The sequence below is a fragment of the Rattus norvegicus genome, chromosome 15 (assembly GCF_021556685.1).
Source record: "Rattus norvegicus strain SHRSP/BbbUtx chromosome 15, alternate assembly SHRSP_T2T, whole genome shotgun sequence".
Taxonomy (NCBI): Eukaryota; Metazoa; Chordata; class Mammalia; order Rodentia; family Muridae; genus Rattus; species Rattus norvegicus.
In genome coordinates, this window is record NC_141548.1 from 100,606,568 (window position 1) to 100,632,635 (window position 26,068).

General features: G+C 44.6%; 1 protein-coding gene across 1 annotated transcript in view; it reads left to right on the top strand.

Moving 5' to 3' along the window:
• Nucleotides 1–26,068, top strand: part of Gpc6 (glypican 6) — a 999,201-nt gene that overhangs the window by 952,770 nt on the left and 20,363 nt on the right. The window contains 1 exon segment of the mRNA NM_001427433.1: nt 18,964–19,100. Coding sequence (NP_001414362.1) covers nt 18,964–19,100 — 137 coding nt within the window.

Genomic DNA, 26,068 nt, shown 5'->3' on the forward strand with positions numbered 1-26,068 from the left:
AGATTTCCTTTTGACTCATTAAGTTAGAAAGTCAAAGTGCTAAAAATATACACTTGGGCTTCAAAATAGACCAAAATGGATAACTATAAAAAAAATGGTTTTTCTCTTCTCTGCAAGAATATAACTTAAAAAGACCTGTTGGGAGAAACGCGAGCCGGCTGTAATGCCAGATTCAGCTCTCTACATAAACATATGTCTATATTCGTCATGTAGCTTTCCTCGTCAAAAATATCTTAGAACTTGTACGGTCAGAGCAAGTATCAATAACATAAAATTTCACAGCCCCCTTTTAGAACTGTGGCCTTAACATTTTGTAGGGAAATAAAGCTTTGGTTAACCTTGGCTGTGGCAGACCTCATTAAAATAACAGCCTGTCAGTTTCAAGTTTAAAATAACAGGGTTGTCAGTTTAATACGCAGCGGAACAATCTACAGTTTTATTCCCTGGGACAAGGTTTGGAGGGTGTGGGGGGGGGTGAGGAGGGTGAGGAGGGTAAAGGTTGAACAACGCTGCCATCTGGTGGCCACAGCGAGTGTGAGGTTTTTGTTTGTTTTGTTTTGTTTTTGCAGCCTGCAAGAGTGGTTCCGTTGGCTTGAGTGGAAAGGGTGAACTGTCAAGCTGTTTTGTACAGCTTTTAATATCGTTTGTGATAGCTTCTTTTACTTTAAATGTGTGCATACTCTTGGTCCAAAATGTACTTCTAATCCCCAACTGCAGTGACTTGATAAAAAAAACTGCTCCTCCGTGGAGTTGTAAGGCTAAAACGGAGATTGAACAAAAAAATTTCAAACAGATTTTCCTATATAAGAACTCCCAGGGGCTGGAGAGATGGCTTAGCAGTTATGAATCCTTGCCGCTTTTACACACTACCGTTCATGTCAGGAAGCTCACAGCCACCGTAACTCAAGTTCTAGATCAGATGATACCCCTTCTCACCTCTGCAGGTACCTCTAAACAGGCAGACAGACAGACAGACACAGAGAGACAGGGAGAGAGAGAGAGAGACAGAGAGAGACAGAGAGAGACAGAGACAGAGAGAGACAGAGACAGAGACAGAGAGGATTAAAAATAAAATAAATTTTAAAATACCTATTTTTAAAGAACTTTCATATGTTTGCTGGCTTGTCACATGAACATCTTGCTGGAAGTTCATCAGACTGTGATTTGTGTCCTTTAGTAGATGGTGGTTTTACTTCAATAAGAAACAAATAAATGTAAGCCAAAAAAAAATCCTGTCTGTAGGCAAAATAGTGACAGATGCCACAAGTCTGAATCCAACATGTTCCTGTTTATGTATGTGGAAACCGTCCTGGAAGTAGGCTGGATCACGTGCGGCATCTACCGCAGCCCTGTTTTAATTCTGCGATGTGCTAACGTACTCTGGACAGCTACGTTACATAGCTGGGGGGCCGTGACCATCCAGTATGGCAGCCACCACCCTCTTGTGGAGATGTCTTAGACTAAACTGAGATTGACTGTTAAGTTTATAGCACAAGCCAGATCCCAACGACTTGGTGCCGAAAAAGAATGTAGCATGTCTCATTGCTGTATGACAAAGCCATAACATCTCGGGCATATCGGATTAAATCAAATATATTATCTATCTTTTTTTCAGACCCCTGTGTCACTATGTAGCCCTTGCTGGCCCTAGAAGAACAGGCTAGCCTCAAACTCACAGGGAGCCCACTGCCTCTGCTTTCCAAGGGCCAGGGTTAGAAGCATACCCCAATGTGCCTGTCTCCAAACATATTCTTAAAATTAGTTCCAATTTGCTTTGTTGTTATATCAGCTGGAAACTTATAGGTCACATATGTATATGACACCTATAGTTCCCTTGATGTTTCTAGGGGTCATCACTGTCTTAAACACCTGCTTGTTTAGAATGGTTGCTCATCCAGGTCTTCGGGTCATTTCTCTCATGCTGGAGCTGTCGATAGATTGCCTACATCTTTGTACAAAGTCTATCCATGGCGTCTGTCTTTCTCGACTTTGCCTGCCTATGATGTAAAGGTGAAAGTCAAGTGCTCTTGTGTCTCTTGGATCTAATCATATGAGACATAGATGGTGCACCCTGGTTGGTGCCCCATGGGGTAAATTGGATCTTTAAGATACCAGATGGCTCCCAGGAACAGGTAATTTACCTCACAGGGGTAAAAGCTCGATTTCCAAGAAAGTGCAGCTGAGTTACCCTACGCCATCTGTCCCTGTGGTGCTGTGTCTCCTCCTTAAGAACTTCCAGTCCCAAGTACGCTAACAATATAGTCACTTGCTAAGCTACTAAATCCCTGAGCGGGATGTGTCTACAGAAGGGAGGAACTCTCTTCCACTTGGAAACCAGTTCCTAGTAAGATTATGGAACTTGGCCAAAGTCACCGAGAAGCACTCATACCTCCATGGTTTTCCTTCCGTGCAGGAGACACTTCGCATCTATGAGCTCTCTCTCTCAGCTCAAGGGTCCCATCACAGACAAATCTTTTCAGATCTTCTGCCAGCAGACACCTGCTGGTCCCACAAGGTCCGGTTCAGCCTCCTCCCACTTCCTACTTTTATAATACACCAGGTCTTCTTTCTCCTCATGGGATCCATGCCTTAGACACATGTGTGGTTAATATGTGTGCTCCATGGAGCAGTCTGTGGATTGAAGGCAGGTCTATGACTTGTCTGTTACTGCATGCTCAGAAACTTAAAACAATAGGGGCATTGTATATGCTACACCCGTGTTTGTGCGTATCCATGTGCATGTGTGTAGCTGAAGTGACCACTCATAGACCCCACAAGAAAAATGCTCCTACCAGTGGCAATCCGAATGCAGCCATTTTGGACTCAGGCTCCCAAGTGTCAGGATTACAGGTCTTTGCCACAATGCACACCTATATTTCATCTGGAGATTCAGAATTTACATGCCCTCTCCTGCCTACTCAGTTTCCTTCTTTCCTTCCTTCTTTCCTTCCTTCTTTCCTTCCTTCCTTCCTTCCTTCCTTCCCTCTCTCTCTACTGAGTACATAACCCAGTCATTGCACTGGCTGATGGAATGTGATGTAAGGACCAGTGGCCCTACCACGATGTTCCTTCAAGACTAGGAGAAGAAACCACTAACATCATGGATGGCAAAGGCCCAGGGAGCCTGTGAACACATTCTCTACAGAAGCCCTGCATGGTGCTGGTGTCAAGAGGAGTTCTAAAAGACAGACAAAATGAGAGACACACAGAGAGAAACATCCCTGAATTCATTCCCCTCTCCTCACTTTTGCAGAACCTCATACTTGAGTTAAAGCTTATACACCAGGAGTGCTGTGGTTCCCTCAACGATAGATAGATAGATAGATAGATAGATAGATAGATAGATAGATAGATAGATAGATAGATGATATATGATTCTACTGTTTTTAAGAATTCCATTAAGCCCAGGCCACTGATATTAAGCTCAAACCTTATGTTGTATCACAGATATGAGAGAATTGTTGCAGAAGTAGCATTTATTATGCTGTACACAGTACCAGTCTACATAGTTAGGAATAAATCAAATCCCATGCATCCAAAAGAGATTTACGCTCTTTTTATTGCCTATTCCATAAAAGATTTAGGACAACCTTCGTCTACCCTAAGTGGCTTTAGAATCTAGATAAATCTGATTTGCACCTAGGACCCAGTGAGCACTCTTCAGCCTCTGAACCACTCTCCCCTGAGCGTTCGTCTTGTGAGTTCCTGCTGTTGGGTGGGACCAGGTTTGTAAGATCTTAGTGAGGAAGGCACTGCACACCACCATGTTCAGTTGAGCCAAAAGGTATTTCCTGTTTCCGGTTCAGTTCCAGGAGCCCCTGATGCTACTTCAGAAAAGTAGGCCCAAGTGCATGACTACTGCTCAGATGTCTTGGGGAAGAATAAAGAAAACGTCAGGCTAAATGACAAATTTTGAGGGGGTACCCACATGTGAAATAAAATAAATACCTCATGTCCTGTCCCCACCCCGTGTATATGTGTGTGCATGCGCGTGTGTGTGTGTGTGTCTGTGTGTCTGTGTGTCTGTGTGTCCACGCATATGTAGGTGTATGTATGGGGACTAGAGGGCAACCATGTGTGTGCATTTATGTGTATGTGGATGCACACGGAGCTGGCACATTTGGAGGATAGAGGGCAACTGCAGATGCCACCCTGGGAATGCCAAGCTCCTCCTGTGACACAGAGTGTCTCAGCCAGCTTAGAACTCTCCAACTAAGGTAGATGTACTGACCAACATGCCCCCTGATCTCTCTGTCTCCACCTCCCTGGCACTGAGGCTTCAAGGGTGCCATTGTACCTGCCACGGCTCTCATTTGGATTCGGGGAGGCAAACCCAGGCCGTCTTGCTTTAGAGGCAGCTGAGCGAGCCGTTTCCGTACAACCTTCCTCCCTTTTTAATTAGCAGACGTGCATGTGAGATCCTTGGTTTCATTTCCTGAAGACGGAATTTCAATATTTTAAGAGTAACTTCAGGAGGTTATGCGCTTAGCGGAATCATTTTTATGTCTGTCACATACAGAAGTAGAAATTGGGCCTCTGTTTCAATTTCCTGGATGTCACCAAAGTCTCTCTGAAGGAGTTGCACAGGGAAAAGCTAGTTGGCGAAGAAAAATTTTCAGCAAAACTAGATGCTCCAAACTTTCAACCTTTTTCCACATTGACAAGATCATTAGTTTCCCAATTAATCCCTAGGTTGATCTTATTCAAGGTCCCATTCCACAGCCATGACCCCGTTGGCTACAACGGGAGACAGAGAAACCCATCCTTTGGACCACAAAGAACCTCCAAAGATTGTCATTCTGTGATCACGCCAATGGCCGAGGGGACAGAGCTCAGGTTTAAATGCAAACCTGATTCATGTGCCTCAGAAAACTGATAAAATATTGAATTCATTCTCTTTGTGTGAGACTGCACCTGAGATCGCCCTGTCCAACATGATGAAGACCGCATCTCTAATAACCTAATTTAGACTCCGCTCTTGTCACAACTCACAGATCACAGCAGCTCCTTGGAGATGTTTGTGTCTACTCAGCCAAAACAACGTCAACAAAACGAGCGAGGCCAGAGCCAGCAAAGAGCAGACCTGTTGTCCAAAGCAGAGGGTAAGAGAGGCCACCCAGAATCGAGATCAGAAACAGAGCAGAAGGGAGAGAGGGAGAGTGACGGATCATGTAGGAAAAGCAAGAGCACTGGGACCTCAACACATTCATGTCAGCCAGAAGAGGGAGGACTCGCCCCTAGTCTGTGCTCAGGATCTCCTTAAAGATGCTCAGAACAAAGAAGGGAAACGAAGTGCTTCAGCTCATACAACCAGTCTGCTTTCTCCAGACCCTAGTGTGCGTCATAGCAAGCACTGAGAGGGGGCCTAGACAAATCTTAAACTCTGAATCTTCTAGAACCTTTGGCACATAGCTCTGCTTTAAAATTTGACAACTCAGTAATACAACCACTCCTCGAAGTCATTCATAATTTTCAATCGTCAAAAGCAAACAGTGTCACAATTAAGATGCTACTGGGCAAAGTGATCCTTTGATTTTGCCTGAGTTTCTGAGGATTAAACAATTTCCCTTTTCTCTTGACTGCTGAATTTAATTGGTATTAGCTCAAAGTCCAATTGTTCCCTTTTTCAAGGACATGTGGCACTCTTTCTCTACTTTCTTGCCCGGAACATGAGATCACAGGCAACAAGGTACAATTAGAACATTAGGTACAAACATAAAATGTGAGAATTTGCTATCTTTTCTTTTTAATCGACCAAAAAAAAGAAAAAATTACCTGAACAGCCTAGAAAGGTATCTCTGATGTTGCCAATATTTAATTCACTTTGAAGACCATTGCTTTGCCCGATGAAGATCCTATCTGTCTTCTTGGGGTCACGCCCTTTGTGAAGTGTGATCATTCAGTGAAGAAACTCCAAACCAGGAGCCAGAGGGGATAATTCACTCTTTCAACTTTTACTTTTCATCCAATTCCCGATCCCCTGGGAAACTCAACAGAACTAAGCATTGTCATTTTGAACCATCAAAGCTTCACTCACCTCCTCCTGGCTTTTTATCCTTCCTATTTTTTCCTACAAAATGCACGAGTGTGTGTCTCCTTGGGGAGCAATGCTACAAGTGCCATACCACAGGAGAGAAACGATGTCACACGGCAATAGACCAGACACTGTGAGCGAGTTCCCTGGGAGTGCGTGGCAAAGCCCAGAGTGTGGAATTGCTTTTAAGTCACACTGTGGCTTGAGGATACAATAGAACGCCGGGTGTGTCATGTGGACAAAATCTACTTCAGGTTTACTGACAGACTGGATTCAACAGGGCCCCTGCTGTCACCCCCAAGACTTATTTGCAAGTTTCCTGAAAGGAAACACACGGTACAAACAATTCCTCTACAGAGTGTTATAAAACTTAAACATTACAGGGCAGACAGAGGCACTCTGGGACATTGAAAAGCAACGCCAAAGAGTTTCATACGATCTAAGAAAAGAAATTTAAAGTTGAGGATGGTAAGCGATGAGGAAGATGCTAAGAGTCGCGATCAGAAGACGGGAACGTGAGCTTGGCAACGTAAATAAGGCTAAGCTCGCTTCCTCACTGAGCATGACTGAATCCTACTTTCGGCCTGAGATTCCCTTACTCACAGGCTGCGTTGGAAAAATGATCCTCTCTCTGCAATTTAGGAAATTGAAATACTCTAGATCCCACGTGGTGTTGGGTGGACGGGAGACGACGCAAACAGATGGGTTCTCCGAGCTTGTTCCATCGCCGAAAGGCAGACGTGATGTGGCTCTCCAGGCAGGCTACACAGCTAGAGAAATCAGGACTGAAGGACAAGCTGCTTCCTGTCTGGAAGCAAATCCAGACAGGGCTGCTTCTAAAAACTACATGAGTAAATCCATAAGCTGCATAGTTGGCTAAATACACTGAATTTCTCTTAATTTACCCAGGTAGAGGACTGGCCAGACTGCCTTTGTTTCTTTAAACAGACTGTTTTCCAAAGCTAACAAATGACCTTCAGCCTATAAAATATTCACACTGCTTCCCCCCTCATTATATATTATTTAGTGTATAGCCCTTTAAATATTAATCATCTATTTTTTCTAAAGATATGGTATATATTATTTACATCTGATTACATTATGTTTTTATACAGATGAAGTAAGCACACGGAAATCCTTCTTAAGTCATAACAGGGTATGAGGCCAACTGCTCACAACAGGTAGCTAGGAGAATAGATCCTGCTCTAGGGGTGGTTCACGTCGGACAGCAGGTATCCCTTTCTCTGTGGCTGCCTGGGACAGAGCAGTGAAGGAAGGGCTTCCAGGTAAACAGACGTAGAGTCTTGGTGAATGGACAGGCAGAGTCTTGGTGAATGGACAGGCAGCCACGAGCAAATCTCTTCAAGAAGAACAAAGTCACATGTGCCCCATCAAGTAATCCTCACTGGGGGGGCTGGAGAGATGACTCAGTGGTTAAGAGCACTGACTGCTCTTCCTAGAGGTCCTGAGTTCAATTCCCAGCAACCACATGGTGGCTCACAACCATCTGTAATGGGATCCGATGTCCTTTTCTGGTGTGTCTGAAGACAGCGACAATGTACTCATATACATAAAATAATAAATAAATCTTTTAAAAAAAAAAGTAATCCTCACTGGAGACAACAGTGTTAGAACATTGGAGAGCAAGCCCAATGAGAACAGGGCAGATTTCTTGCTTAAAAAAAACAAAGAGTCCCCAATGGAGGAATTAGAGAAAGGACTGGGGTAGCTGAGAGGATTTGCAACCCCATAGGAAGAGCAACAATATCAACCAAGACACCCCAGAGCTCCCAGGGACTAAACCACCAACCAAAGAGTACACAGGGACCCATGGCTCTATCCGAATATGTAGCAGAGGATAGCCTTATAGGACATCAATCGGAGTAGAGGCCCTTGATCCTGTGAAGGCTCGATGCCCCAGTGTAGGGGAATGCCAGGGCAGGGAGGCGGGAGGAGGTGGCGGGTGAGGGGTAAGGGAGCACCCTTATGGAGGCAGGGGGTGGATGGGGTGGGGGTGGGGTTCTGGAGGGGAAACCGGAAAAGGGGATGAAATTGGAAATGTAAATAAAGAAAATACCCAATACAAGAAAAGAAAAAAAAAAAGAAGCTACTTCGAATGCTATGTGGGATCCCAAAGACGACAATTCTACATAAATTCTCATGATCTATCCGCAAGCCAGGGTTACCTTTAAGGTCCCTGGAGCTCTGCCCCCAGACCAGACCTAAATCGCAACAGCAGTGACACCCATAGCGGCTTCTCAGTGTCATCCTGCTCGAAGGGTTGAAGGATCATTGGCGATCCCTCCTGCTCTGTTGGTAAAGACCAGACTGCACTTCCCACATCTTTCCGACTCTCCAAAGAAAAGTCTGGATGGCAGTAGCCGACAGATAATCGATAGTTCTTTCAAAATCTTACTTCCCTTAGCAGATAATTGGCAATGCCGCTCATGTATATGCGCACTCAACAAATATTTATTAAGCACCCGGTGCACACTAAGTGCTGCTTGCTGAGTCTTGGTTCCCTGGGAGCCATGAATATCCAGCGACTCTTTAGGAAGCACAGTTGAATTCCAGAGCAGAGGCTGCGAGCAGCCACTCTGCGTGGGTAGGATCACAAAATCATCGTGGGGATGGAAACCGAGAGGACGTGTTTTCAGTTTTAAGCCCTCTGGATAGAACTGCTAATTATCCCGCGTCCTAATTGTTCCCACGGTGGGATTCGACAGTCACAAAGAGAAAATACCAGCAGTGCCTTACTTGCTTAGGAGGGGACCTAGTATTCCCCAGAAAGGCTTCCAGACAAATTGGTTATCTAGACTCGCACAGACTTCCACTTCCTCGGGACTGTGTCTACTGCAGATCCATCCGCACCTACCAAACAGTGCCTCTGCACATCGTGCGAGGGTGGCGCCATCTTTCTATCCTCATCCTGGCACGAACTCTGACCTCTACAGAGGCATAAGCACTTGAGGGAATTCTGGCAGCAGAAGCTGTTTTTTCTTTTCTTTTTTTTTTTATTTTCTTTTCCTTACTCCTCAACATATTGGAAGGAAATTGTCTTCTACTTCCTGTCTCGTTAAACTGAAGTCACTAAGTGTTACCGATTCCTTGCTTGCCAAGTCACCGATTCCAAGGAAGTCATGTGAGCCCCTGTGTCATAGGCAGGCAGGCCGTCTCTCTATTTTTTTTTTTTTGGTCTTGTACTTCCGTCAGCAGAATATTCAGGATCATAGACACTTTGCAATCATTTATGTCTCAGTTATATCATGCCCCTACTGAACTCGTGTGTTACGTGCTGTATGTCCTTGCAAAGCAAAAACTTCTGAGGATAAGTTACAAAGGATTTTTATTGTTTTTACGTCATATATTGCAGAGGCATGGAGACCAAGCTTAAGGAAACAAGTGTGTCTGCAGTCACCACACAGAAATGACAAATGTTTGAAGAGATAACCCTGATTTGAGCAGGAGACGATGCAATCCTATACTGAAATATCACATGGCATCCCATAAATATATACAACTTGGTGTCAATTTTAAAAATTAAGCTCTTGAGAAGAGGGCTGGAGAGATGGCTCAGCTGATAAGAGCACTGGCTGCTCTAGGTACCCAGGTTTAATTCCCAGCACCCACATGGTGGCTCACAACACTCTGAAACTCTGGTCCCAGGGGATCTTGTGTTCTCATCTGGCCTCCTTGGGCAGTAAGCATGCATGTGATGCACAGAAATACATGCAGACAAAACAACTATGTCACAGAATAAACATTTAAACCCAAGAAGAAAAAAGTAGTTCCTTTGATCCATGAGTTCACTTTCTATGATGTCAGTTAGTTTAAGCAGATTGTGCTTTGAACTGGTAAATTTTAAATTGCATGCTCTTCTGAGTAGGAAGAGTCCATATCACACTAGACTGGTCCATCTTGGATAAGGCAAGATGCTTCCCATTATCCAGTATCTAACAGTTTAGTGTAATGTCCAGTATCTAACAGTACAGTGCAACATCCAATATCTAACGGTACAGTGTAATAACATTCAGTATCTAATGGTACACTGAAACATCCAGTATCAAATGATACACTATAACATCCAGTATCTAATGATACACTGTAACATCCAGTATCTAATGGCACACTGTAACATCCAGTATCTAATGGCACACTGTAACATCCAGTATCTAATGGCACACTGTAACATCCAGTATCTAATGGCACACTGTAACATCCAGTATCTAATGGCACACTGTAACATCCAGTATCTAATGGCACACTGTAACATCCAGTATCTAATGGCACACTGTAACATCCAGTATCTAATGGCACACTGTAACATCCAGTATCTAATGGCACACTGTAACATCCAGTATCTAATGGCACACTGTAACATCCAGTATCTAATGGCACACTGTAACATCCAGTATCTAATGGCACACTGTAACATCCAGTATCTAATGGCACACTGTAACATCCAGTATCTAATGGCACACTGTAACATCCAGTATCTAATGGCACACTGTAACATCCAGTATCTAATGGCACACTGTAACATCCAGTATCTAATGGCACACTGTAACATCCAGTATCTAATGGCACACTGTAACATCCAGTATCTAATGGCACACTGTAACATCCAGTATCTAATGGCACACTGTAACATCCAGTATCTAATGGCACACTGTAACATCCAGTATCTAATGGCACACTGTAACATCCAGTATCTAATGGCACACTGTAACATCCAGTATCTAATGGCACACTGTAACATCCAGTATCTAATGGCACACTGTAACATCCAGTATCTAATGGCACACTGTAACATCCAGTATCTAATGGCACACTGTAACATCCAGTATCTAATGGCACACTGTAACATCCAGTATCTAATGGCACACTGTAACATCCAGTATCTAATGGCACACTGTAACATCCAGTATCTAATGGCACACTGTAACATCCAGTATCTAATGGCACACTGTAACATCCAGTATCTAATGGCACACTGTAACATCCAGTATCTAATGGCACACTGTAACATCCAGTATCTAATGGCACACTGTAACATCCAGTATCTAATGGCACACTGTAACATCCAGTATCTAATGGCACACTGTAACATCCAGTATCTAATGGCACACTGTAACATCCAGTATCTAATGGCACACTGTAACATCCAGTATCTAATGGCACACTGTAACATCCAGTATCTAATGGCACACTGTAACATCCAGTATCTAATGGCACACTGTAACATCCAGTATCTAATGGCACACTGTAACATCCAGTATCTAATGGCACACTGTAACATCCAGTATCTAATGGCACACTGTAACATCCAGTATCTAATGGCACACTGTAACATCCAGTATCTAATGGCACACTGTAACATCCAGTATCTAATGGCACACTGTAACATCCAGTATCTAATGGCACACTGTAACATCCAGTATCTAATGGCACACTGTAACATCCAGTATCTAATGGCACACTGTAACATCCAGTATCTAATGGCACACTGTAACATCCAGTATCTAATGGCACACTGTAACATCCAGTATCTAATGGCACACTGTAACATCCAGTATCTAATGGCACACTGTAACATCCAGTATCTAATGGCACACTGTAACATCCAGTATCTAATGGCACACTGTAACATCCAGTATCTAATGGCACACTGTAACATCCAGTATCTAATGGCACACTGTAACATCCAGTATCTAATGGCACACTGTAACATCCAGTATCTAATGGCACACTGTAACATCCAGTATCTAATGGCACACTGTAACATCCAGTATCTAATGGCACACTGTAACATCCAGTATCTAATGGCACACTGTAACATCCAGTATCTAATGGCACACTGTAACATCCAGTATCTAATGGCACACTGTAACATCCAGTATCTAATGGCACACTGTAACATCCAGTATCTAATGGCACACTGTAACATCCAGTATCTAATGGCACACTGTAACATCCAGTATCTAATGGCACACTGTAACATCCAGTATCTAATGGCACACTGTAACATCCAGTATCTAATGGCACACTGTAACATCCAGTATCTAATGGCACACTGTAACATCCAGTATCTAATGGCACACTGTAACATCCAGTATCTAATGGCACACTGTAACATCCAGTATCTAATGGCACACTGTAACATCCAGTATCTAATGGCACACTGTAACATCCAGTATCTAATGGCACACTGTAACATCCAGTATCTAATGGCACACTGTAACATCCAGTATCTAATGGCACACTGTAACATCCAGTATCTAATGGCACACTGTAACATCCAGTATCTAATGGCACACTGTAACATCCAGTATCTAATGGCACACTGTAACATCCAGTATCTAATGGCACACTGTAACATCCAGTATCTAATGGCACACTGTAACATCCAGTATCTAATGGCACACTGTAACATCCAGTATCTAATGGCACACTGTAACATCCAGTATCTAATGGCACACTGTAACATCCAGTATCTAATGGCACACTGTAACATCCAGTATCTAATGGCACACTGTAACATCCAGTATCTAATGGCACACTGTAACATCCAGTATCTAATGGCACACTGTAACATCCAGTATCTAATGGCACACTGTAACATCCAGTATCTAATGGCACACTGTAACATCCAGTATCTAATGGCACACTGTAACATCCAGTATCTAATGGCACACTGTAACATCCAGTATCTAATGGCACACTGTAACATCCAGTATCTAATGGCACACTGTAACATCCAGTATCTAATGGCACACTGTAACATCCAGTATCTAATGGCACACTGTAACATCCAGTATCTAATGGCACACTGTAACATCCAGTATCTAATGGCACACTGTAACATCCAGTATCTAATGGCACACTGTAACATCCAGTATCTAATGGCACACTGTAACATCCAGTATCTAATGGCACACTGTAACATCCAGTATCTAATGGCACACTGTAACATCCAGTATCTAATGGCACACTGTAACATCCAGTATCTAATGGCACACTGTAACATCCAGTATCTAATGGCACACTGTAACATCCAGTATCTAATGGCACACTGTAACATCCAGTATCTAATGGCACACTGTAACATCCAGTATCTAATGGCACACTGTAACATCCAGTATCTAATGGCACACTGTAACATCCAGTATCTAATGGCACACTGTAACATCCAGTATCTAATGGCACACTGTAACATCCAGTATCTAATGGCACACTGTAACATCCAGTATCTAATGGCACACTGTAACATCCAGTATCTAATGGCACACTGTAACATCCAGTATCTAATGGCACACTGTAACATCCAGTATCTAATGGCACACTGTAACATCCAGTATCTAATGGCACACTGTAACATCCAGTATCTAATGGTACACTGTAACATCCAGTATCTAATGGTACACTGTAACATCCAGTATCTAATGGCACACTGTAACATCCAGTATCTAATGGTACACTGTAACATCCAGTATCTAATGGCACACTGTAACATCCAGTATCTAATGGCACACTGTAACATCCAGTATCTAATGGCACACTGTAACATCCAGTATCTAATGGCACACTGTAACATCCAGTATCTAATGGCACACTGTAACATCCAGTATCTAATGGCACACTGTAACATCCAGTATCTAATGGCACACTGTAACATCCAGTATCTAATGGCACACTGTAACATCCAGTATCTAATGGTACACTGTAACATCCAGTATCTAATGGCACACTGTAACATCCAGTATCTAATGGTACGTCATAATGACTGTGATCAGGGAACACTCAAAGCAGATGCTACTTCTCAGGAATCAGGAAACACTCCACAGTAGCCCAACAGGACAGGACATACTACATCTGTATTTCGTATTAGCCCCTAATGTTTGTGCTGTGTCACCCCACCGTATCATGTCAGGAAATGTCAGTACAGCATAGTAAGGTATTTTGAGAGCAGATTTTCATTAAAATATCATACTGCCATGGTTCCATTTTGTTATTAGCTATTGCCAGTTCTTAATGAGTAATTCATGTTACACTTTGTCCTAGACATGTATATAGAGGTAATACACACACACACACACACACACACACACACACACACACGACTTAGTGTTGTGCAGTCTGGAGTATCTGTAAGGGTCTCAGAACAAATTCATGATCAAGGGAGTACTTCTGTATTCAACCTACCATCTCATCGTTCTCATGGCTTTCGTTGTTTGAAAGAAACCCAAAGTTTCCCTTCAAAAGATAATTGTAATGCACTCTTCCATTTGATGAGTTAATGAAAACCACAGAATCTCATCCATACATGCATCGACCAGCATATACAATGTGCCGATGCCACACTTTCTATTGTGGAAGATTTACCTGTTCCACCTTACTGCTGAAAAACATCTGTCTCCACACGGCCTGGCGGAAGTACTAACTCTATGTGGAATATTAAGAAAACTTAATTACTCTTGCATTTCTATCTTTTAAAAGCAGAAACATGGGTGTCAATGTTTTCAGCCCAAATCACAGTGAGTCACTCCTGCGTCCTCAGATACACACAGGAGTCTCAGCGCCCATGCCTGAGGCTTGGAGGCCAGGTCTGTCAGCAAGGATGCCTGTGAGCAGGGTAGTTAAGAGTAACTATCCCAACGTCTACATGGGAAGCCATTTCTCATCTCTATCATTTACTAAATAGACAAGATAGTTTTAACTGCTCCAGACCCCTGTGTCCCTGCTGTGCCCAGGGTATGGCGACCTTAGTTTAGCAGGATGACGTTGTGCAGCTTGGTTTGAAAGGCTTAGAGGTTAGGAAGCTCTTCTCACATACTGAGCCGGTGACTTCTAGGTAGGATCCTAATAGCTGTACTCCCGACAGGACGACTTTACTTCCCCAAATGTTTCAACCCTTTTACTTCTTCAAATACTTCTGAAATGGCTACGAAGAAGCTCGACAGTAGCATCCTCCTCTAATGGATTCAATGGTCACTGAGGGCTTTGACTTTGTTTGCTCTTTTCAAATAAATAAAAGCCATGAGGACATTTTTATCCCTAAATATCTCATCATGAGTCTCTTAAAAGAGATTCCCTCACAGCCTCGCGATCATTTCTACACGAGAAAATTAGCAGTATTTCAATATTCTCAACCTGTATCTCTCCTATGTTCAAAACTGCCCCGTTGTCTCAAAACTCTGCTACAGCTGGGTACCTGCCTCCGGAGCTAAGACCACGCAAGGTCTTCCTTGTGACATTTGGTTGGGATGTTTCGTGCAGTTTCTTTTCATCTAGAGCAGTCTTCCTGCCTTTATTGATTTATTTATTTACTCGTGCTCTTTTGAGGAGTTGAGACCAGTTGTCTTACGTAATGTCTCATTCACCAGATGCGTCTGATCATTTATTTATGCTCCTGTTCAGTTTCTTCCTCTATCCCCAGTGCCTGCTGTAAATTGGAAGCTAAGTCAGAAATTTCATGCGATTCAAGTTAAACATTCGGGTCCCTGAGCGAGACCAGCAAACGAAAGAGACTGGACGTTCTTCCTGTCTGTCCCTTGGTTTTTCATGTCTCTGGCTTTCCCCGTTATTCTGCCTTATGGTCTTGCTCTCCGTGCTATGAGTTTCTGAGTGCCATTAGGCTGGGTGGAGGAAGGACTCCACGGTCTTCCCATGGGATCAGCTCTCCACGGACATTTTCATGAGCTACTCTAGGGTAGGAGTTCAAAGTGTCAAAAACTAACCCCAGATTAGTACTAAAAGATGACTTGGGTTTTCTCTCCAAACCCCAATTGTGTGTATTGGGATCAAGTTCCTCCGGAATGACAAGTTGATTCTTCAGAATGTTACTAAAAATAGGCAAAAACATTCACACTGTCCTGTACTGCTGGGCCTCTGGTCCTTCCGAGTGTTGTGAGGATGCATTCAAGAGTAGCTCATCTGGGATGCAAAGAAGGAGAGGGAGCTGTTATAATGACCACAGGCCTCTGCCTGCATCGGCCTTGTGTGGTGGAATGAGTCCGATTGGTATGACCACCCATAATCCATCTGTTCTAGAGAACTTGGAAGGTAAAGCTGACCTCGCCGCCGCCTGCTCTTAAGTTCCAAGAAAATAAAAAGGACAGCTCAGAGCTCTTGCAGAACAGTACCATGTGTCCTTCAGAGATCAAAACAGCAAGTGGGATTAGATAACTCTTTTCTAAACAATGTGAAAACTGGAGAACTTCCCTGGAATTGGAAATAAACTCCCGTCGTCCCTGCATCCTTTAAAATCGTAGGCGTGTCCTTTCCCGGTGGCTAATAGCGTCCGTTTGTTCAGCTGTGTGCCTCGACTTTGCAGGCTGCAGGTAAATCGCCCGGTGCTCGTGCGGAATGCTAAAATGCCGTTTACATTCCTCGCCGCTCCTTCGCTGTTATCTCCTTGAATGGCACAATGAAAACGTTCAGCTACCAAAATGCCAGGGAACATGCCCTGATTGTGAAACGTGGCCCAGTGAGCAAATCAGGGAAGCTCCACACCCCATCTTCATGAAGGGCTCCTCACCTCACACAGCCAGGGACAGCCCCATGCGTCACAGCAGCCTTTTACTGTGACCCCCCCAGGAATGATTTCATAGGCAGCGTTTGCAATATTGCCTATGAAATCATAACAGAATGGGGTAATTAAAACTAATTATCTCAGCGAACATTTATCAAGCACAGTTGTAAAGGCATGTCACTAACTCATCCTGGGCTTTATCGGGTTTTTTTTTTTTTCCTATAACTTTAGCATCCTGAGTCCCCTACGTTGAAAACCAGGATGAATGGTTGCTCGATGATTTTCAACCCTTGAGGATAAGATGGTTTCCAACCCTATTGCTGCCTCAGCAAGCACGGGGATGAGAAGGGACAAAGGAGGCTGCTGACTAGAGCGTGCTGAGGTCCTGGTGTTACCCGTATGGACTCTTGGATGCAGGAAGCATTGAGTCTGAGTCTAAATGGGAACTGGGGAAGCAAGGAGTCTGACATCGCAGGGTGTGCCTGTCAGCTCTCTTTCGACTACAGGAGAGGATGGCTCCTGGACTCTAAGGTGGCCACCTCCTCCTGTGCGTGCCTTCACCCTCCCTCTCTGTGTCCCCATCTTCCACCCCGGCCCTTCTGACGGAGAGACTACTCACACTGACTCGCTTTTACTTCCTTACCACTGTAAGGACTGCACCTCAAAGTCATGACACATCCCAGGGTGCTTTGGGTCAGAACTTCAAAAATGTCGCCTTGTGAGGACCCAACGCAACCTGCAACGGACGCATTTGATCCATCTGTGCATTTTCTCGCTGTTTGTAAAGAGTGGCTAGGCCAGCAGGACACTGCATCGGATGAAAGAATTAGATGTTCGTGATGGAGGCCAAATGGCATCAGACCCTTATCCTACCCACAGATAGGAGGTCAGGGCTAAGCTTGAAAAAAACAAAGCCTCTGACCCTGGCACTGAGTACTGAGTATTGAGTACTGAGCACTGAGTACTAAGTCCTGCAGCCCTCAGAGCTACACCGGTTGCTCATGAGTTTTTATACTGGCTTTCATCTTTGGGTACTAGAGATCTTGTGGTGGACGGAGGTTACCGCTCACCACCCAAATGCATTCTGTGTGAGCCTGTCAACCGAACTAGAGCAGAGGTCATTGTGGGTCTGCGTTCCATCCACCTCAGGGCATGCTGGGAGTTTGATTGTGCTTATCCCAGATGGGTGCTGGGATGCAGGGAAGAGCAGAGACACACTGCTCCTGGGTGGGAAAGTGCAATCTGAGATGTTGGAAAGCTGGAGCTAGTTGGGGGTAGGGTGGGGATATGGGGGGAGAGGTGCTGGGTCTATGATGAGCCAGGGCTGTGGGGTTATCAGACTCTTGGACATCCAGGCAGAGCTGCTGGGAGTCACAGATGAGCCGAGAACAGAATCAGAGAACCCACAGGGTGAGGACAGCATCTAGCCCAGGACCAGGGCCTTGGGGACAGAAGGAGCTCCAGCTTGTCTCAGTGGTGACTGTCCTTGGCTTGGTGGCAGTTGTAGCTGGAAGTGCAGAGAGGTCTTCTATGGGAGAATTAAACTGCTGCTCAATAGTCAAATGTCTTCTCCACACCTCCCCACAGCAGATCCTGATGAAAGAGACGGTCCGTGGTTCTAGACTGTTTATTGACCATTCGTGGTAGAAAATAGAAGCATACCTACTTCTCAGTGTCTGACAAGAGATTAAATACCTTTTGCAGGGAGCAATGTCTGGGAAGGGGAGTTTGTTGGCTAAGCCCTCGGGGCCTCTAGGTACCTCATTAGTACGGAGAACTCTGTTCCGGGTCTACATAGCCACCAGTCACATTTCCTTATGTGGGGCGTGTGTCACATATCCTGGGCCAGGAATCTGGCAGTGAGTGGGGAGTCGCCTAAGTCTCAGTGCCCACCAAACCTCAGGTTCTCAACCCGCTCTACCTTACCAAGCTTCCTGGTATGGTTTAACCATCCCTCAGTCATCAGCTGCTTAGCTAGCAACAGTTAGGAAACATTCCTCTTGGTGCATTGTTTTGGGGCAGTCACCCGACACCAGGAAACAGCATCTAAAGCTTGTATTTAGGGTGTTTGCAACTAGAACTTTCTGCACTAGAATGGCCCCCAAAGCAGGTGGGACACTTCCTTAGGTTTTAATTCAAAGGACAGGATAGAGAAGAGGTAAAACAGGGAGCCAGTAGCCTGAGTGTTCTCTAGAAGGAGCAAGAGAGAAGTAGAGGCCTGACACTTTCTGGGCAGTGGGCCCTATAGCAGGGTTCAATTCTCTGTTAAAAGCCACAGTTTGTGCTTAGGATGCCACGGCCGACGCAGTCTCTCACCTTCAGTTTGTCACATCCTTACATAGAGAGGCAAGCAAAGCCTGACAAGATTCCTCACACCCTTTCTTGGTTTCTCGATCAGGTCACAGACATAAAAGAGAAACTGAAGCTCTCTAAAAAGGTCTGGTCAACATTGCCCTACACCATCTGCAAGGATGAACGCGTGACAGCAGGAACCTCCAACGACGAGGAGTGCTGGAATGGACACAGCAAAGCCAGGTGAGGCTCCTGGGTGCGGGGATGGGGCAGCACTCGAGGATGGGGGGCACACTCAGCCCTGCAAGGCTCTCCTGGCACTACTGCAGACCTGTTTATGCAAAAAGCAGTGGTGGGCGGAGGGCTACAGGGCCACTTGGTGACAGCTGCTGAGAGTGGCAGGTTTGATGAGCACGTGGGAGCACTTACTCTCAAGGTTCCATTAAGCACTGAATCCTTGTTCTGACTGCCTCGCCCACCTCTGGATGAGGACAGAGGGTGGTGACAGATGCCAGCTTCCAGATAGCCCAAGATCACAAAGAGCCCGTTATGTTCACTTAATGACTTTAAGACAGCATAGCTATTTTTATCCTTAGTTAAATCTTCAGGGCTCTTTTCCTTTTTTTTTTTTTTTTAATCACAAGTTAAACAGGAAATGAAAATTCACCTTTGGAGGGGGAAAAAAAATCTCATACCGTTCAACGGAAAGGTGAAAGAAAATGGAGAAGAAACAGTACTTAAAGGACCCAGAAGGTTCCGTGACCCCTAAGTTCCATTTGCGCCCTTTTTGTGGCTTTGATCGATATTTCTGAATCTGTTGGTCCAGCTCAACCCAGCTTGGCCCAAGCTTGCCTGGGGTGGAGGTGCTGGGAAAAGCGTCTGGGAGTTGCCAAGCTGGGCAGGGCGTGAGAGAGGAGTCTGCCAGGCCTTCATCAGTGGGGCTGCAGGTGGGTAAGGCAGCTGGCTAATTGGATTCAAGGACTCCTTGGGGACGGCGGAGAAGCTAGAAAAGGCTTCTATTTGGGGCGGGCCTTACTGGGCAGCTTTAAGGAAATGAACCAGCTGTGGTCCAAGTGAGGAAGAAGGTGTGCGAGAAGCAGTTCAGGAGAATCTGCCAGAGGTAGGCACAGAGAACACCTCAGGAGCTCACATTGCTTCCTTGCACTTTCTACCATCTGGTGAGGAGGACGTTGCCAATCTTACAAGGAAGAGCCTAGCAGGCGAAACCAGGACAGCCTCAGAAAGACCCACAACCGATTGGAGTTGCCCAATAGGTAATTGTTCAAACCCAAGGTTGAGACGAGAGAGGGCGATTGGTGCTGTAAGCAACATAACGCCCACGGACAGAAAAAATCAGCTGTGAGCTCTGATGCACCAGCTCCCCAAAATGCTACAGAAAGACACTACCAGGCTGAGCACGTGACCTGGGGCGTGGCCCCGCTACAGGTGCCCCCGCCGGTGGCTCCGCTCAGACCCTGATTACCATTCGGCGGTGGCTGAAATGAAGGCTGCGCTGTGAACCGCGTTCCCATCAACAGTCACACAGGTCGTTGGATATTAACCCACGCGTGATTACTTACAAAAGAGAGTGTTTACGCTTGTGGGCAGGAGAAGAGACTAAATTCTGCCAAGAAATGAATAGTAACATAAAAGATATCAAAGGAAGAGCAACAGGGCGGTCAGGGTAATTTATCCAAGTTCATCCTCATGAGGTTAAAGCACCTAGGTGAGGAAACTGGCTCCCAGTGCCTGGCATCCAGTCAGCAAGAAGACCTCGCCCTTTCTAGACCAGCATTCCCGTGCCTCTTAAAAAACACCCCTAAATGCTCCTCTGTTCGAGTTAAGAAAGCAAATAAAATTTAATACTGTTTCCTATAAATATGTAGCATAAAATGACAGAAATGTGTTTAGGACCATTTGAGAAATTTTGGAAAATTCTGATGTAATTCCAAGCCAAATTTCATGTAATGGCTTTTTTTTTTTTTTTTTGATGTGCAATTCAAGTCAGCAGCAAAAATAGCAGTTTCCAAAAACCAGAATTCTAACATAAAGCCACCTAAAGATAGATGAATCCGGTACTTATACGCTGATGAATGACAAAAGGGAAATGTTTAAAGGTCTTTGCTTTTTAAGAATTTTTTAAAGTTTTTATTTATTTTTCTGTTTGGGATTATCTGTCTTCATGACTGACTATACATGCGAGTCTCATGTCTGCAGACCCCAAGAGGTTGTTGGAGGCCCTGGGACTGTTGGGGCTGATATGGGTGCTGGGAATTGAACCCAGATCCTCTGGGACAGCAGCTCATGTTCTTAATTCCCGAGTCATCTCACCTGCTCCAACATTTTTGTTTCATAAGTAACTTATAATTTGCTGTAAGGGTGAAAATTTTGCATGTGCCATAGAAGCACTGAGATTCCTAACACTCCATAATTTTGACTATGAGTGTCACATGACACCCTGGGACATCACATCCAGTGCCAAGTGTCCACGTCACATTTTCAGAACCAAGGATGCCATGACGGTCAGTGATCCAGCACTAGCACCCATAACCAGAAACATCACAGCCTCACCACACATTTGATTTTTCCTTAATTTGGTCATCGTGCACCCAGAACTGGTGCCAGAGTTTTCATACCCCACACTTGGTTCTATGACTCCATTTGAGGTCATGACCAACAGCTCAGACCGGGAGGTGAAAAAGGACGTCAGTGAGACCCAGATGTGAGAACTTGCAGTCCCCTGAGAGGACACAGGGCTGAGAGCCACCATACTTGATCCTGTGGCTCGAGAGCCACCCCCACCAGTGCTCAAGAGCCACACCTGAATTTCATCCTGAGACAAGTAGGGGCACCTGTAAGCTCTCACGCAGTGAAGAAAAACAACCACGCTTAGTGCACTGCAGTGGCTTCCAGGACTATTCTCATATTTAGCACCACACAGTTTATGTTTTATTATGCAATCTGAGTATTATTTAAAAAGTTGGGCTTGTCAAATGCCAATGATTCGATTATGTTCCTACTGAATTCTTCTACTGTAGGGACTGTAGTATTGTATTCATATTTACAGTAGTGTATTAGTATTTACAGTGTTGTATTAGTGTTTGGAGTAGTGTCTTAGTATTTGAAGTAGTATATTAGCATTTGTAGTATATTAGCATTTGTAGTAATTGTATTACTGTTGCAACCTTCTATTTGCTGACTTTGTAAATAGAGAACAAATCCAAACTTGTTCCATTAAATGTAGCCGAACCTGTCTTCTTTTCCAAATACTAATAGACTGAGAATCACACAGAGGAGGAAAAGTGTTTTTGTTGTTGTTGGGGGTTTTGTCTTTTTATTGGTCTTGGGGTTTTTTTTTTGTTTGTTTGTCTGTTTGGGGGAGTTTTCTTGTTTTTTTTTTAACTTGAACAAATTCTACAGAAAGATTTTGAAACTTGGAGAACACATTTGGTGATAGGGGTTAGTCAGTGGCTTATGTTATAGGTAGGGAACAGAAATAAGCTCTTGTGTGCTATGTACTGTATGATGACTATACACAACCATGACACCCTATGTATTTCTTCCAACAAAGCTGTAAATGACTATTTTGAATATTTTTACCACAAAGAAATAATAGCCGTTTAAGGAGTTAGATACACTTAACGTGATCTGAGCATTGCAGAAGTATACATGTATCCGAATGTCTCGTGGGTCACTATAGTTTTGTACAGTTTTATATGTTGATTAAACACATAGTAATAGTTCAGACTCCATATGTAATACAAAACCTGTTCTCCCACTTTCAAAGTATGAATTTGAAGATGGCAGACTTTTTTTTAATGTTTAATGTTTAATGTTGTATTTAATGATCAGTTGCAAAACAAAGATGAAGGAAAAGGTTATTCTTGTCAACCATGTGAACGTTTGTTATGAAGAAATATATCTCTCAGCGCACATTAACAGACAGAACACCTGCGCCCATTAGCATGGATAGGGTGTCGTGGAGTTTATACAGCAAATGCGGAATACCAGTCTCTGATAAGCCGGCTGCTTCCTCCTCTCTGCGTTTTACTCAGCAGACCCCTTCAGACACATCTTTCTGTTCTCACCATTTAGTGTCTTGTGCATTTGATCACACATGGCCTCCAACTTCCATTTTTCTCCCAATCTCATCATACTTCTTTGACCCAGAAATGTGCCTGTTTCCGATTTTAATGTTTCTGAAATCAAAATGATTCCTAAGTGGGCATGTCCATTTATGACTGTGAGTGTCTTATTTTTCCAAAGAGCAGTTATTAACTTAATGGCACCTGCTGAACTGATGCTCTCGTGATGCCTGCTCGTAGATCAGTCTCGTAGGAGCGGCCTTGTGGTCTGTGGAGTTGAGACCATAGTCAAGGATATGTATGCAGTGGCTTTGCTAAGCCATTGCCTCTCCCTGAAGTCCTCCCCACTGCACTATTGCTCTCCCCTGAAGCAGGAAGCAGGATAGAAGAGACCCTTCTCCTTGACAGGTTGCAGGTGTTACCCACTGCCCTACTGGCATTTGGATCTCCATTCTGATGGAAAGGCTAGGGTAGCCACACGAACCTTTCTGCTTCTGTCCACCTCCTGGGACACTGAGAAGATTGGTAAGAAGTGTCTACAAAAATTGTTCATAAACCCTAGGATGGTGCTCCTCAGGCTTTGGTGGCCTGTTGGCTTTACTTTTGGAAATCTTGCATAATAGATTCGGCTTGGTTGTGTTGTAAACGGAAGGTTTGCTTCCCCTCAAAATTCATGTTAGGTTCGCCCACCCATCCATCCCAATATTCCCAATGTGTTGGTATTTAGAGGTGGGGGTCTTTGGAAGATAACTTGTTCATGAAGTAGAGTCTGATTAGTACCTTTGTGATAGGATAGGGGAGTGACAGAGGGAGAGAGAGAGAGAGAGAGAGAGAGAGAGAGAGAGAGAGAGAGAGAGAGAGGAAAAGAGAGAGAGAGAGAGAGAGAGAGAGAGAGAGAGAGAGAACATGATGGTATCTCTTTCTTCTCTCCCTTGCCTCAAATGAGGATAGAGCAATAATTTAGCCATCTGCAAACTAGAAAGTGACATCACTGGAGAATGTTTGCCTTGGATGCCCCATTCCCCCAGAGCTGTGAGAAACCAATATTGCTCACACAGTTTCTCCAACCTGAGCCATGCATTTAATGGCATCTTTGTTAGAGAACCTGAGCTATGCAAGGCTGTGAGTTTGCAATGGTCCTTGGCAGGTTAGTGTTTGTTGTTCATTTGACACTACCTCAAGTTCTATGGGAAGAGAGTCTCAGGTGAGGGATTCTCTACATCATGTTGACTTGTAGGCTTGTCTGTGAGGGATTGTCTTGATTGTTAATTGACATAGGAAGACCCAACCCACTGTGGACAGGATGATTCCTTAGAACCATATAAGAGAAGACTGATGATGGATAGCAAGAAAACAAGCAAGGGTTCATGCATCCATTTTCTTCTGCTTTTGGCTGTGGATGTGGTGTGCCTTGCTACTGAGTTCTGCCCTGACTTTCCTAGATTATTATAACCGGGGTCTGTCAGCTGGATAAACCCTTACTCTCCTCGGTTTCTTTTTTGTCAGGGTATTTTTATCACAGCCACAGAAATGGAACTATAAACAAGACCTGAGTGAGGATCAGCGTTTCTAACAAGCCCCCAGGCCAGGCAGTTACTGCCGATGTAGGATCCACACAGGCAGTGGTTCTGAGTAAGGACTCCCAATCAAGGAATACTTCAAACTATTGGAAAGATGGCTGACTAAGAGGTTAAGAGTGCTTGCTGCTCTTGCAGAGAACCAAACTTTGGCTCTCTGCGCCTATCTCAGAGAATCACTTCCAAAAGTCCCAACCTCCAAATTACGTTGAGTACTAGACTCAAAACCACACTGAACGTCTAGTTCCCAGCAGCCCGTGCTCAGAAGCCCACACCACTGATACAAAGAAGCACATCCAGACCTTCCCTTAGCATTCCTGTCAGAGTCTGTGTCTTGAGAGAAGAAGTTCAGGGCTCACCTTCAACAACCAGCAGGAAGTGAGCCGACAGGTGGAACTTGTATGCCTCTCACTTTTCACTGCCCTAAGCAACTTCTAGGGGTGGATGGGAGACGAGAGACGAACATTCTGACTCAACCCAGACAAATAGGAACTGAAAGGAAGCTAGTAAGTTACAGGGGAAATCGATAATAATCTAGAAAGCCAAAGGGAAAAAAATTAAAGACTCAGGGAGCAGGTTACAAATCTAGGCCTTCTAAAGGTCCTCGGGTGAACCTGGAGACCCTAGGAGGACACGCGCAGCCATTTGTCACGCCTGAGAAGCACTGTCTGGGCAACCTGTGTCCGAATGAGCTGTCTGTGCAGGAGTTAGGGAAGAGTGATGGGGTGGGAGTCAGCCAAGCACAGGCTGACTTAAAGGGCTTAAAGGGAAATAAAACTCTTCTACGGGTAGGATGCGTGTGGCAGCGCTCTGCCCAGCCACAGACAGTACAAGAAGCAAACTCGCTACTGTTCACTCTGGCTCTTGGCTTACCTGGGCTCTCAGACAACAGAATTCTGCTCTCTCAGGACATGGCTGCAATAAACAGAGTGACCAGAGACTTCCTGTAAGGTTGCTTTCTCTTTCTCAGGACCCGTTATCCAAAAAAAGAAGGGCAGGGCAGGCTACAGATAAAGGATGCAGTCTGAAACTCAAGCCCCACCTGCACATAGGCTGTCTGATTGGATGTCGGTTATCTGGGGCTATGTAGAGTCCTATTGTCTATCATTGCCAGACTCTTCCCTCACCCCATAGAACTATAGAACTAGCAAAGATCAGTTTTGCTCCCTACAGGTTAATGCATCGCTGACAGTGTGTCCTTTCCTTAAAACACCTTCTGGGTGCCTGGCTGTGGTGGTTCATACCTTTAAGAGCAACACTCAGAAGCCAAAGGCAGGTGTATTTCTGTGGGTGAGACCATCCTGGCCTACAGAACTAGTCCCAGGACATCCAACAACGCACACACACACACACACACACACACACACACACACACACAGACAAAACACTTTCTGGGAGGAGGTAACTAAGGACCTGGCTAAGGAACATAGACTAATTTGACCCATTGGAGACAGTTCTTACAGGAAGCCACCATGGTGTTTCAAAGGATCTAGTCCTCCCAGAAGCACTAAATCCCCCAAGGAAATCCTTCCCAAGACCAATAGGCAGG